Below are 15,016 nucleotides of genomic sequence, written 5' to 3'. Positions count from 1 at the left end.
AAGTGCCGTCACTATTGTGTTTTAGGAAATTCAGAAGCCATTTAACACAAAGCAAGATCCCACAAACAACACCAAGATAAATAACCAGGTAATCTGTTTTGATGATGTTGGTTAAGGAATAAATATTGGCTAGGAAACTGGGGAGAACACCCTGCTCTAATTGGAAGAGTACTATGGAATACATTATGTCCACCTGAGAGGGCTGCCAGAGCCTAGATTTAACCTCTCATCTGAAAGATGGCAACTCCAACAGTGCAGTGTTCCCTGGGGGAAATCAGTTTGGATTATGGGTTCAGGCCTCTGGAGTGGGAATTGAATCCACAATCTTCTGACTCAGAGGCAAGAATTTACCCACCATAGTTTGAAATGTTTAGTCACTAATATGCTTCAAATGTGATGGATTGAATTTAACAAAGCTAATTTTTAAAATAAGGGCTTGCTAAAAAATCACTTGCTTTGAGAAAATAAAAATATATTTGTTAAAAAAAGCATGTTATTGAAAAAGATGGAAATAAATTAGTATTCCAGAGAGTATGAGCAGTGTGCATCTCGTGGGTATCAACCTTCCAGAAACTTCTCTCAGCCACAAGTTTGGGGGAAACCAAAACAACCATGGGCATTACCAGAAATAATCAGTGGGTTTAATTCTGGAGTTCAAATCCCAACATGGGAAGTTGAATTTAGCTGAATATGGTCATTAGTGGGCTGGCACCAGGGAAAGTGAGTGTGAAGAGTGCCAGATTACCATAAAGATCCAAACTGGTTGACAAATTCCCTTTAGTGAAGGGATCCTACCAATCCAATCTGCATTGATCTATTTGGAAGTCCAATCCTGGTTAACTCTCATATTCACTCAGCAACATTCTTGGGGGTAACTGATAATTGCAGTGCAGATCTCAAAAACAAATACAAATCTGAAGTTCAACATCAAAAGAATGCTATAAATCAGGTCAATGAAATTGTAACAACTTCAATCCCTGGTATATGCTAAATTAGCTGATCTCAGCCAGTGTAAGAGATGCTACAATTGCCTTTAGGATGCCCAAGGATGGGGAAGGAAATCAGCCCAATGACCATCAAGCAGCCACTCTTGTAAGAGTGTGCACACACTTGTGTAGTGTGGGGGAAGAGAATATCAGGAAGACGGCTACCTTGCATCCCATCACTGTCAAACATTGTCTAGGCCAATATTTAATAGGTGCATCATCAAAGTAACAGATGACATTCTGTGACACCACACCTGATCAAGGGTCTGCACCTTCAGTAGACAAGGGGGAAAACTGTGAATTAAAGAAGCTCCACTTTTAAGGTTGGGGACAAACCAGAGTCAGAGTGCGATGGGACCTAACTTTCAGCAGAAACCTGTTGCCCCATCCCCACCACCTCCCTGTCTTAACCTTCCCCATCCCATCTTTTAGGATTGGAAACAAGGCCTTAACCATTTTTTTCCTTGATGTTTATGGAAAACTACAGAATGCCATTATAATGTAGCAGAACTTTGAACATTGAATTGTGAATGCTTCCGACCTAGGACAGAGCGTGGGATGATTAATAATGACCTTGCTTGTAGTGAGGATAGGGTAGACGATAACATCAACTCTCACATCCAAGAAACTCATAATAAAATCATTTACCTTAAAACAAATTCATTAGAATGTAAAATTTTAAATTAAAATGAAGGAAATCACTGCTAGGAAATAGGACAATTACCCACTTTCCAAATTAAATGCGGATTAGATACAGAATAGAGCTCCACCTACACTATCTGAACAAACACTCCCCAAGGCAGGAACTGCACAGGTAAGAAACAGAATAAAAAGGCACTTTTGTTACATCAAATCATCATCTTCTCATACCAACTCAGGATGGGCAACAAATTCTGACCTTGCCCAAGGTGCCCACATTCTGACAATGAATTAAGAATAATCAGAAGTTGGCACACGGGAGGTGGTAACTTAGCCCACCACTCCTGTAGTGGCATTAGCTGCTCTTGGAGTTGTGTTGATTGGTTGGAACTCAACTGATAGATAGGGTAGCCAATTACCTGCGCTTCCACTGCTGACAGTTTCTCTATGGCAGTTGTTCAACCTGAAAGAGATGACTTAATTAAAAAGGTGAAAATATGGCCTCTCCACCCTCACCCAACCAAAACACACAACCTACAGTAACTGAAATGCACTGAAGGTAGACGGAGTACAGGTTTGACCAGGATCTAACTGGCCAGGACTCAGACACAAAGCCTTTGCAACAGATGCGAGACGGTTGTGTGTCTGTGAACTGACAGTGGGGTTATGCAAGAGGAAGAAAGGTGTAATTATTAATGTGCATAGAATGCCCTTCCAGTCAATTGTCTATGATTGCTTATCTGTTGTTCAAAGAGACGTTTTCACAGGAGCCTGCCTGCCTGCAAGTCTCTGAAGAACTGCTTGCAACTAAGTGGGGTTTGAAATGACTGCAGGCTGTACGACATATTTACAATTGTTTCAACTCGTAGCAGGATTAGTGACTTGAGGAAACAGGTTTAATATAATTTGCAAAAGAACCTGGAGAGATGATTTTAAAAAAATTATGCATCAAGTGGTTATAATCTGGAACGCACAGCCTGAAAACACAGTGAAAACAGTATCAACAGTGACATTTAAAAGAGAAAAGCAAAAAACTGCATATGCTGGAAATCAAAAACAAAAATACCTGGAAAAACTCAGCAGGTCCAGCAGCACCGGCGGACTTCGACTCGAAGCGTTGACTGTGCTTCTCTCCGCGGATGCTGCCGGACCTGCTGAGTCTTTCCAGGTATTTTTGTTTTTACATTTAAAAGAGAAATAGATAAATACTTCAAAAGGAATGTGGGACTTATTAGATACAGTAGGTCTTTCAAAGAGCTTGTGCAGGCACAATGGGCCAAATGGCATATTTCTCTGCAGCATGATTCTATGTGGGATAATGGCAAAATGTGTAATCGGAAGAAAAACAATTCATTATTCAGGTATTGAGTGTGAGAATGTTTCCTGTGTTGCTCAATGAGCAGCAGTATACAGATCAGGTCAGCTGCCCAGTTCAAATGGTAAACATGGACAGAATAGAGAAACAGCCAAGTTCCAGCTCCTGACTTCTCTCCAGCAACCTCTATGCAATATTTATGCGTATGGATATGCTTGAGCACAGGATCAGGCACTAGTGCAACTTCCCAGCCAGCTGCATAATCTTTTGCCACAGACTGCCCAGAATCAGGCATGAACCTAGTGTCGGAGCATGCCAGGGATATACACCAGCTGGGAGGCTAGAGCTTCATGATAGATGGGAAAGAAAATTTGGTGAATGTCTAAATAAATAGATAGAAAATAGGGGTACAGTTTTTGGCTCTTGCAGTGACTAGCTAACACCAGCTCTCTCTACATTGCCCCATCAAACACTCCCCAGGCAGCTATGGACGCAGAGCTGAAAAGAATGCAAGAATATTTATCTCAGGTACTGATCTCTAGAGGCTGAGAGTAAGGGAGAGAAGTGTATGTAAAGGAGATGCAGAGTTAGAGCGAATGAGTGAGTTAGGGAAGCAAACCATATGTGTGAATGTTTCACAGTGAGACAGAATGTGAATAAATGAGGGAGTGAACGTTAGAGCATGGGAGAAATACAGTGCAGAAGATGGGAGTATGCAAAGGAAAGTGAGTAAGCATGGAAGAGAAAGTGTAAGGGTATGAGAGCCATCAGACTCACATTCAGAGATTGGAGGCCACATATGAGAAGTGACAACTAAAAACAAGCTCTCATACTTTTGTGTCAGTGGCTGGGAGCAGGCACTGAAACCAGGAGTCAGTTATATCGACAACATATTTTCATGGGAGATCTGAAGTACAAGGAAAATCAAATCACCAATATTTTTATTTCAGAAGAATTTTAATCAACTAAATACACAGGGCAGCCAGAGATTTGCCATCTGGAAAGAGTCTACAAATCATCAGCTTTTTAAAATTCAGACAGTAGCACTGACATCGACGGCAGAGGGGAGAGAGATACTTTGCATGAAACAAAAATTTCTTAAATGATCTGTGGAGACACAGACTGAGATGACAGAAGGAATAACTCATAAGCACCAGTTAAAGCTTAAGGAATAAGTGTCAGGATTCTTTGGTTGAAAAAAAATTGAGCAGTCAAGATGTGAGAATACCCAAAGTTAATGATGATAGAGTCTACAACTCAAGCAGCAGGTAACCCACAACATGGGAGAGAGAACAAACTTACATTTATATAGCATAATTCTTGGCCTCAGGACAATCCCAAGCACTTCACAGGCAGTGAAGTACTTTGAGCATATTATAATCCAAGAAATGTGGTAGTCAATTTGTGCACAACAAACTTCCACTATCAGCAATCTGACAATGAGAAAAACATTGAAGAGTCTGAAAAAGAGTCATACGCACTCATAAGGTTAACTCTTTTTCTCTCCACAGATGCTGTTTGATCTGCTGAGTTTTTCCAGCATTTTCTGTTTTCATTGTATGAGAAAAGCAATCTGATTTTTCCTCACAAAATGATGTTAGTTAAGGCAGGACATTGGAGGTAACTGTTCTGTTCTTCATATAGTGCAATGGGATCTTTTACATCCACCCAAGAGGACAGATAAGATTAACTAAAGATGACAGACACTTCCAACAATACAGCACTCCCTCAATATTGCACTTAAAGTGTCAGTGTAAACCTTATGCTCAAGAGTCCAGCATGAGACTTGATCCCACAATCCTCTGATTCAGAAGTGAGAATGATGCCCACTGCACCACAGCTGACAATGAATCCATTGACGTTGAAGTGTTTTGGAATGTCTTTCTTTCCATCAGTGCCTGGCCTCCTCAGCTCTCCCTCTGCAGGAGTAAAAACCAGGAATTCACACTGAGGAACCAGGGCATTATCCCATGTTTGATCACAGCAATGCCAATACTGGGTGACAAAAGCAATCACATTCCTCAGATCTGACATGTGCCTCAACAAAAAACACAAACACACACAAAGCTCCCTTTCCAGTTCCTTACTGCCCATCTGCCAGCAGTGCCACCCAGTGTGGGCATCACTGGCACCCACTGCATGCCCACACACCCCAACCCACATTTCCCCAACCAATCCAGAGACATACAGAAACACACAGACACCCTCAACCCACTGGTCCTGAATTTACTTTCTCCCAGTTTGAATACCTCACTCCCATTTATAGTTCAGTGTTCTACATTTCCCTGTCTTATACAGTTTACCATCTTATATCCCTCTGTAAGCTGCCTTTTCAATCACTTCCATCCAAGGCAGAAAATCCAAAGCCTTTCCTTCTGTTCTCAGAACCCAGGGATCGATATTGTGGCTCTTCTCTGCTGCACCAGCTCCTTAAAATTATTTTACAGATCAGTACTGAGATGGAGGAGAAATGGTTACAGAGATTCTTAAGATACAAATTGTTTACAAATACAATATTCCACCCACACACTGTGCAAAGAAGCACACAGTTACAACAAATGATCGTTATATCCTCAGTTCACTTGTTTTATCAAAAGGCGGCCATTACTTTTTCTGGATTCCAAACATTATCACAAATGCTTACAGCCTGTGCAAGCCTCATCCATGAACACTTAAGTTTTGTAGTCAACTCATTACAGAATCATGCAGGCTTGCTCCTCCATGGTTCCGATGAGGGCGTTGAATCATCCCCTTCTGCTTGGTCAACATGGTCCATTGATCAGTCTCAGTGGGGAGACAGAGGGCTGTGGGATGAGCCAGCCTCTGTAACTTCCCCTCTTGGGTCTGCTCTGGAGTAAGTTTTAATGAGCAAGATGCCTCAGGCGGGGAGGAGGCAGTACTGCTGTGTGAGATGGAATCTTAACACAGCGCTACACTGCACTACCCAAAACTCCCTCCTCTCCAGAACATACCTCCAATGTTCAATTATTCCCTCTGCTCTATGAGATGATGACTCCATGTCAGGTACTGGGAAAGCTCAATGGGTCAAATTCAATTACGCGAGCGGAATAGGAAGCATCAGCAGGCATTGATGTTGAGCCTGGTCCCATCCTCCCAAACACACATATGCTTCTAGCTTTGGGGGAGGGGGCTGGGTGTCTCTAGATCATGGTCAAAGTGGAGGCCTTATTAAATTTTTCCCTCCCTAACCAGGGATACTGAGCAACTTGCAGCATTCCAATCATCAACCCCAGCTTATTCAGCACAAGTGGAGATCAAACCTGGCACACACGCTCAGGGCTGAAAACCATCAGAAGACCCCCACTTAAACCTTTCTAAAAGAGCACATCTTCAGTAGAAAGATGTTGCACCTTAACAGGAAAATTGAACATTTCCATCAGTTGGTCGAGAGCCGATCAGAATTAGGGCAGCCCTCAACCACCAGAATGAAACACAGATTTGTCACTAAACAGTGTATTTGCACTATTGTTCTGTGAGCAGGACTGTGGGTCAGTAATGGATGTTCCTCATGGCTGTGATGGTGCTGGTCAGTCTCCGGGGGAGTCCCTTCGCTGCTTGCCTGAACTCTTCAGGCTTTGCTTTCAAAGCAGTCACAATCTGTTGCAGAGTCCGAGATGGCTGTAAACCAAGAGCATCCATGACATTGCTGAGGTAATCTGGGAACAGAAGAAATGCAACATTCCTTTAAAAAAGAGCAATTTAATCATAAAATTTGCCAAACACCTTCTTCCATTTGTATAGCACCCTGTGCAGGACAGAATCAAGATTGAAAACAAGAGTGAACGTGACTTCTTCATTTAGATCGTATTCACCTTGGGTTTTTAAAGCTTCTAGGTTTATGGGAGACAGAGAGAAGGTGAGCAGCTCAACAATTCTGACGTCCTGGCCAAGATTTAATTTTTATTCATTTACAAGATATGGGCATCATTGGTAAGGGGGCCAGCAATGATTACCCATCCCTAATTGTGTTTGAGAGTAAAGCTGAGTAGCTTGCTAGGCCATTTCAGAGGGTAGTTAAGTGTCAACCATATTGTTGAGAGTCTGGAGCCACATATAGGCCAAACCGAGTAAAGGCTGCAGATTTCCCTTCCTAAAGGCAATTAGTGAACCTGATGTGTTTTCACAACAATCCAGTAATTTCATGGTCACAATTTTTAAATATATTTAATTAATTAATTGATTTTAAATTACCCTTTGCCTTGGTGGGAATGGCCACTGGATTGCTAGTCCAATAGCGCAACTATTGAGGGGAGGGTGGGTGGGGCCTCCCCGCAGGTTGAGGGGAGGGAGGGTGGGTGGGGTGGGGCCTCCCCGCGGGTTGAGGAGAGGGAGGGTGGGTGGGGCGGGCCTCCCCGCGGGTTGAGGGGAGGGAGGGTGGGTGGGGCGGGCCTCCCCGCAGGTTGAGGGGAGGGAGGGTGGGTGGGGCGGGCCTCCCCGCAGGTTGAGGGGTGGGGCCTCCCAGCAGGTTGAGGGGAGGGAGGGTGGGTGGGTGGGGCCTCCCCGCAGGTTGAGGGGAGGGAGGGTGGGTGGGTGGGGCCTCCCCGCAGGTTGAGGGGAGGGAGGGTGGGTGGGTGGGGCCTCCCCGCAGGTTGTGGGTGGGGCCTCCCCGCAGGTTGAGGGGAGGGAGGGTGGGTGGGTGGGGCCTCCCCGCAGGTTGAGGGGAGGGAGGGTGGGTGGGTGGGGCCACCCCGCAGGTTGAGGGGAGGGAGGGTGGGGCCTCCCCGCAGGTTGAGGGGAGGGAGGGTGGGTGGGTGGGGCCTCCCCGCAGGTTGAGGGGAGGGAGGGTGGGTGGGTGGGGCCTCCCCACAGGTTGAGGGGAGGGAGGGTGAGTGGGTGGGGCCTCCCCGCAGGTTGAGGGGAGGGTGGGTGGGTGGGTGGGGCCTCCCCGCAGGTTGAGGGGAGGGTGGGTGGGTGGGTGGGGCCTCCCCACAAGTTGAGGGGAGGGAGGGTGGGTGGGGGGGGCCTCCCCGCAGGTTGAGGGGAGGGTGGGGGGGGCCTCCCCGCAGGTTGAGGGGAGGGTGGGGGGGGCCTCCCCGCAGGTTGAGGGGAGGGTGGGGGGGGCCTCCCCGCAGGTTGAGGGGAGGGAGGGTGGGTGGGTGGGGCCGCCCCGCAGGTTGAGGGGAGGGAGGGTGGGTGGGTGGGGCCTCCCCGCAGGTTGAGGGGAGGGAGGGTGGGTGGGTGGGGCCTCCCCGCAGGTTGAGGGGAGGGAGGGTGGGTGGGTGGGGCCTCCCCGCAGGTTGAGGGGAGGGAGGGTGGGTGGGTGGGGCCTCCCCGCAGGTTGAGGGGAGGGAGGGTGGGTGGGTGGGGCCTCCCCGCAGGTTGAGGGGAGGGAGGGTGGGTGGGTGGGGCCTCCCCGCAGGTTGAGGGGAGGGAGGGTGGGTGGGTGGGGCCTCCCCGCAGGTTGAGGGGAGGGAGGGTGGGTGGGTGGGGCCTCCCCGCAGGTTGAGGGGAGGGAGGGTGGGTGGGTGGGGCCTCCCCGCAGGTTGAGGGGAGGGAGGGTGGGTGGGTGGGGCCTCCCCGCAGGTTGAGGGGAGGGAGGGTGGGTGGGTGGGGCCTCCCCACAGGTTGAGGGGAGGGAGGGTGGGTGGGGCCTCCCCGCAGGTTGAGGGGAGGGAGGGTGGGTGGGTGGGGCCTCCCCGCAGGTTGAGGGGAGGGAGGGAGGGTGGGTGGGGCCTCCCCGCAGGTTGAGGGGAGGGAGGGTGGGTGGGTGGGGCCTCCCCGCAGGTTGAGGGGAGGGAGGGTGGGTGGGTGGGGCCTCCCCGCAGGTTGAGGGGAGGGAGGGTGGGTGGGTGGGGCCTCCCCGCAGGTTGAGGGGAGGGAGGGTGGGTGGGTGGGGCCTCCCCGCAGGTTGAGGGGAGGGAGGGTGGGTGGGTGGGGCCTCCCCGCAGGTTGAGGGGAGGGTGGGTGGGTGGGGCCTCCCCGCAGGTTGAGGGGAGGGTGGGGGGGGGGGGCCTCCCCGCAGGTTGAGGGGAGGGTGGGTGGGTGGGGCCTCCCGCAGGTTGAGGGGAGGGTGGGTGGGTGGGGCCTCCCCGCAGGTTGAGGGGAGGGTGGGTGGGTGGGGCCTCCCCGCAGGTTGAGGGGAGGGTGGGTGGGTGGGGCCTCCCCGCAGGTTGAGGGGAGGGTGGGTGGGTTGAGGGGAGGGTGGGTGGGTTGAGGGGAGGGTGGGTGGGGCCTCCCTGCAGGTTGAGGGGAGGGTGGGTGGGTGGGTGGGGCCTCCCCGCAGGTTGAGGGGAGGGTGGGTGGGTGGGTGGGGCCTCCCCGCAGGTTGAGGGGAGGGTGGGTGGGTGGGTGGGGCCTCCCCGCAGGTTGAGGGGAGGGTGGGTGGGTGGGTGGGGCCTCCCCGCAGGTTGAGGGGAGGGTGGGTGGGTGGGTGGGGCCTCCCCGCAGGTTGAGGGGAGGGTGGGTGGGTGGGTGGGGCCTCCCCGCAGGTTGAGGGGAGGGTGGGTGGGTGGGTGGGGCCTCCCCGCAGGTTGAGGGGAGGGTGGGTGGGTGGGTGGGGCCTCCCCGCAGGTTGAGGGGAGGGTGGGTGGGGCCTCCCCGCAGGTTGAGGGGAGGGTGGGTGGGTGGGTGGGGCCTCCCCGCAGGTTGAGGGGAGGGTGGGTGGGTGGGTGGGGCCTCCCCGCAGGTTGAGGGGAGGGTGGGTGGGTGGGTGGGGCCTCCCCGCAGGTTGAGGGGAGGGTGGGTGGGTGGGTGGGGCCTCCCCGCAGGTTGAGGGGAGGGTGGGTGGGGCCTCCCCGCAGGTTGAGGGGAGCGTGGGTGGGGCCTCCCCGCAGGTTGAGGGGAGGGTGGGTGGGGCCTCCCCGCAGGTTGAGGGGAGGGTGGGTGGGTGGGGCCTCCCCGCAGGTTGAGGGGAGGGTGGGTGGGTGGGGCCTCCCCGCAGGTTGAGGGGAGGGTGGGTGGGTGGGGCCTCCCCGCAGGTTGAGGGGAGGGTGGGTGGGTGGGTGGGGCCTCCCCGCAAGTTGAGGGGAGGGAGGGTGGGTGGGGGGGGCCTCCCCGCAAGTTGAGGGGAGGGTGGGGGGGGCCTCCCCGCAAGTTGAGGGGAGGGTGGGGGGGGCCTCCCCGCAGTTTGAGGGGAGGGAGGGTGCGTGGGTGGGGCCTCCCCACTGGTTGAGGGGAGGGAGGGTGGGTGGGTGGGGCCTCCCCGCAGGTTGAGGGGAGGGAGGGTGGGTGGGTGGGGCCTCCCCGCAGATTGAGGGGAGGGAGGGTGGGTGGGTGGGGCCTCCCCGCAGGTTGAGGGGAGGGAGGGTGGGTGGGGCCTCCCCGCAGGTTGAGGGGAGGGAGGGTGGGTGGGGCCTCCCCGCAGGTTGAGGGGAGGGAGGGTGGGTGGGGCCTCCCCGCAGGTTGAGGGGAGGGTGGGTGGGTGGGGCCTCCCCGCAGGTTGAGGGGAGGGAGGGTGGGTGGGTGGGGCCTCCCCGCAGGTTGAGGGGAGGGTGGGTGGGTGGGTGGGGCCTCCCCGCAGGGTGAGGGGAGGGTGGGTGGGTGGGTGGGGCCTCCCCGCAGGTTGAGGGGAGGGTGGGTGGGTGGGTGGGGCCTCCCCGCAGGTTGAGGGGAGGGTGGGTGGGTGGGTGGGGCCTCCCCGCAGGTTGAGGGGAGGGTGGGTGGGTGGGTGGGGCCTCCCCGCAGGTTGAGGGGAGGGTGGGTGGGTGGGTGGGGCCTCCCGCAGGTTGAGGGGAGGGTGGGTGGGTGGGTGGGGCCTCCCCGCAGGTTGAGGGGAGGGTGGGTGGGTGGGTGGGGCCTCCCCGCAGGTTGAGGGGAGGGTGGGTGGGTGGGTGGGGCCTCCCCGCAGGTTGAGGGGAGGGTGGGTGGGTGGGTGGGGCCTCCCCGCAGGTTGAGGGGAGGGTGGGTGGGTGGGTGGGGCCTCCCCGCAGGTTGAGGGGAGGGTGGGTGGGTGGGGGGGGCCTCCCCGCAAGTTGAGGGGAGGGAGGGTGGGTGGGGGGGGCCTCCCCGCAAGTTGAGGGGAGGGTGGGGGGGTCCTCCCCGCAAGTTGAGGGGAGGGTGGGGGGGGCCTCCCCGCAAGTTGAGGGGAGGGTGGGGGGGGCCTCCCCGCAGGTTGAGGGGAGGGAGGGTGGGTGGGTGGGGCCTCCCCACAGGTTGAGGGGAGGGAGGGTGGGTGGGTGGGGCCTCCCCACAGGTTGAGGGGAGGGAGGGTGGGTGGGTGGGGCCTCCCCACAGGTTGAGGGGAGGGAGGGTGCGTGGGTGGGGCCTCCCCACAGGTTGAGGGGAGGGAGGGTGGGTGGGTGGGGCCTCCCCACAGGTTGAGGGGAGGGAGGGTGGGTGGGTGGGGCCTCCCCACAGGTTGAGGGGAGGGAGGGTGGGTGGGTGGGGCCTCCCCGCAGGTTGAGGGGAGGGAGGGTGGGTGGGTGGGGCCTCCCCGCAGGTTGAGGGGAGGGAGGGTGGATGGGGGGGGCCTCCCCGCAGGTTGAGGGGAGGGAGGGAGGGTGGGGGGGGCCTCCCCGCAGGTTGAGGGGAGGGTGGGGGGGGCCTCCCCGCAGGTTGAGGGGAGGGTGGGTGGGGGGGGCCTCCCCGCAGGTTGAGGGGAGGGTGGGTGGGGGGGGCCTCCCCGCAGGTTGAGGGGAGGGTGGGTGGGGGGGGCCTCCCCGCAGGTTGAGGGGAGGGTGGGTGGGGGGGGCCTCCCCGCAGGTTGAGGGGAGGGTGGGTGGGGGGGGCCTCCCCGCAGGTTGAGGGGAGGGTGGGTGGGGGGGGCCTCCCCGCAGGTTGAGGGGAGGGTGGGTGGGGGGGGCCTCCCCGCAGGTTGAGGGGAGGGTGGGTGGGGGGGGGCCTCCCCGCAGGTTGAGGGGAGGGTGGGTGGGGGGGGCCTCCCCGCAGGTTGAGGGGAGGGTGGGTGGGGGGGGCCTCCCCGCAGGTTGAGGGGAGGGTGGGTGGGGGGGGCCTCCCCGCAGGTTGAGGGGAGGGTGGGTGGGGGGGGCCTCCCCGCAGGTTGAGGGGTGGGTGGGTGGGGGGGGCCTCCCCGCAGGTTGAGGGGTGGGTGGGTGGGGGGGGCCTCCCCGCAGGTTGAGGGGTGGGTGGGTGGGGGGGGCCTCCCCGCAGGTTGAGGGGTGGGTGGGTGGGGGGGGGCCTCCCCGCAGGTTGAGGGGGTGGGTGGGTGGGGGGGGCCTCCCCGCAGGTTGAGGGGAGGGTGGGTGGGTGGGGCCTCCCCGCAGGTTGAGGGGAGGGTGGGGTGGGGGGGGGCCTCCCCGCAGGTTGAGGGGAGGGTGGGTGGGGGGGGCCTCCCCGCAGGTTGAGGGGAGGGTGGGGTGGGTGGGGGCCCCCTCCTCCGCAGGATGAGGGATGAGTGTGGCTGGGTGGTGGCCTCCCCGCAGGTTGAGGGAGGAGTGGGTGGTTGGAGGGCCTCCCCGCCAGGTTGAGGGAGAGGGTGGGTGGGTGGGTGCCTCCCCGCAGGTTGAGGGTGAGGGTGGGTGGGTTGGGGCCTGCAGGTTGAGGGAGGGTCTGTGGTGGAGCCCTCCCAGTTGAGGTTAGGCATTGTGGTAGTGGGTGGGGCTCCAGCAATTCAGGGGAGGGTTTATGGGTCAAATCTCCCCTGCCAGGGTTGAAACTGAAGGTGGTGTTGGTCCCTCCCTAACAAGTTGAATACAAACTGGGTTGTCCACATACTTCCTCCCCGCATATTGAGGGAGTTGGTGGTGTGGGTGGCCTCCCCAAGTTGACCTACAATGGGTCACTGGGTGGGGCCTCCCCACAATTGAGGGAGAACAATGGGTGGGGGGGCCTTCCCAAGTTACCATCTTTAAAGCGTCAAATCCCACCTGTAAGTGAATACAAACTGAAAATCCACATAACTTCCATCAATGCTTTTCATGGATCTCAACTTGTCCGACAGACCACACCAAGTCCCCACTCACCCATCACCTCACTGACCGACCCATATAGGCTCCCCACCCACCTCAATAACCTACAATGGCTCCCTGTTTCCACTTCCCTCCCACCACCCTCCAAATCTTTGTCCGAATTGTGTTGGAGCCAGTTCCTCTAACTACAACGTTCACCAGCATCTATTCAACTTACAACTCTGAGCTGTAAATTTCCTCCTTTCCCGATCATCCTTGACCCAATTCTCTCAGACTCGTTCCCTAAACACCTTGCCTCTCTTGTTGCTGTTCTTGAAAAATATTGTATCTTTCTCATCTACCCTTCACTCACCTCTCAGAACCTCTCAACAGTTTGACTTCCATTTATTATTTCTATGAAATACCTTTGGGCACTTTTAGTACATTAAAAGGTGCTTAAGAAATGCAAGCTGTTGTTCGGTGAAATTAGGAACTGAGTGGAGACTGCCTTAAAATTTATTGCAGTTGAGGATTTCAACTGGTCCAGGATTAAAATCAAACTGAAGCTCCCAAACAGCTACTTGTTTATGTACAGTATTTTGAGTATTGGGGTGCTGCGGAGAGCTTACTCAAGGAGACTCTGGATCCTCATGTGTCCCTATACCTTCTCATGTATCCCTATACCTTCCAGTTTGATCTAGATTTTATGCACACGCTGAAGACTTACACTTATGATCAGGTAGCCAGGCTATTTTTGGGGTGAAACTCCTCAATGGGAAAGGAGCATGGTTACTATGTAGAAGCAGCTTTGGACGATGCTGAGGTAGAAGTATATGGTCTTAGTGATGGTGCAAATATGTAGTTGGAAGTTCATCTTGGGATCAAATACAGCACCAAAGGCAAACAGTCAGTTACCCAATAGAGATCCAGCCATCTCAGTCTCACAAGTGCCAATTGTTCCCCAGCATCCACAGGCTTTTGTGAGAGAGGATTCCAGATTTCATTACCCTTTAAGTGAAGACGTACTTCCTGACTTCACTCCTGAATGGCCTGGCTCTAATTTTAACAGTATGTCCTCATTGTTCTGAGCCCCCCCACAAGATGAAATAGTTTCTCTTTCTCTATCCTATCAAATCTTTTTTTTAAAACCATTTTTGATATTCAAGGGATTAAAAGCCATGTTTAAGCAACTTGTCTTCATAGTTTAACCCTCCAAGTTCAATTTCATTATAACATTCTCCCATAATTGTGCTGCTAACAAAAATCACATCCACAGGAACAGCAAACTTTGAAGTCGTGCATTTGCAGATTAGTCAGTCGGCCCAATTACAGACACTAACAGGCACCAACTTAACTAGCAACCAAAAAGAAACTTCAACTTCACAATGTCTATTTCTGAACTTTCAGTTCCTGTCACTTAGTTTCTTGCTTTGTCCTTTCACAATGCGATAAGCAATCCTAGCAATGCTCCCCACTCACCCATCCCCACTCCTTGTCGCAACCCACATTCTCTGCTCCATTCCCCCCCCCACTTCTGTTGCTCCAACTTTACACCTCTCCTTCCGCCCTGACCCCACCTACCCACAGCCTCCAGCCCACCTTTACCTTGTTCCGGAGGATATGGAAGTTTCCCAGAATGCAGTGCCAACTCCAGTGCTGGATCCTCCTGTGTTACAAAGGGCTCCAGGTGCAGAGGCAGGGACATGATGTACTGGCCAATCTGGAAACAACAGACCCCACCAGCAAACAATTAGAATTCATAAGCCTAGCAAGTACAAGCTAGTCAGTTTAACCTCAGCAGTGAGGAAACTTCTAGAAACGATAATGCAGGACAAAATTAATAGTCACTTGGGAAAATGCGGGTTAATTAAGAAAAGCCAGTATGGGTTTGTCAAGGGAAAATCGTGTTTAACTAACTTACTTGAGTTTTATGATAAGGGAATAGAGATAGAGTTGATGGGGGCAATTCTGTTGATGTGGTGTACATGGAATTTGATAAAGTGCTGCAAAAGAGACTTGTAAGCAAAGTTAGAGCTCATGGAATAAAAAGGATAGTAGCAACATGAATATGAAATTGGCTGAGTGACAGGAAACAGAAAGTAGCAGTTAACAGTTGTTTTCCAGGCTGGAGGAAGGTTTATAATGGAGATTCTCAGGGGTTGGTATTAGGATCCCTGCTCTTCCTGATATATATTAATGACCTAGACTTTGGCATACAGGGAACAATTTCAAAATCTGCAGATGATACAGAACTTAGGAAATATTGTGAA

The 15,016-nt window shown here is 54.0% G+C and overlaps 1 protein-coding gene across 1 annotated transcript in view; it reads right to left on the bottom strand.

The window, feature by feature from the left end:
• Positions 1-3,878: 3,878 nt before the first annotated feature.
• The window catches only part of cog7 (component of oligomeric golgi complex 7), a 94,215-nt gene continuing 83,077 nt past the window's right edge, over positions 3,879-15,016 (bottom strand). Inside the window, exons 16-17 of the mRNA XM_041206935.1 lie at positions 14,328-14,466; positions 3,879-6,617 (exon numbers count right to left, since the gene is read on the bottom strand). Coding sequence (XP_041062869.1) covers positions 6,451-6,617; positions 14,328-14,466 — 306 coding nt within the window. The 3' untranslated portion in view covers positions 3,879-6,450. The remainder of the gene's footprint in view (positions 6,618-14,327; positions 14,467-15,016) is intronic.

This window comes from Carcharodon carcharias, chromosome 15 (assembly GCF_017639515.1).
Source record: "Carcharodon carcharias isolate sCarCar2 chromosome 15, sCarCar2.pri, whole genome shotgun sequence".
Classification (NCBI taxonomy): domain Eukaryota; kingdom Metazoa; phylum Chordata; class Chondrichthyes; order Lamniformes; family Lamnidae; genus Carcharodon; species Carcharodon carcharias.
The sequence above is the reverse complement of the archived record's forward strand: the minus strand, read 5'-3'. Positions and strand labels throughout refer to the sequence as shown.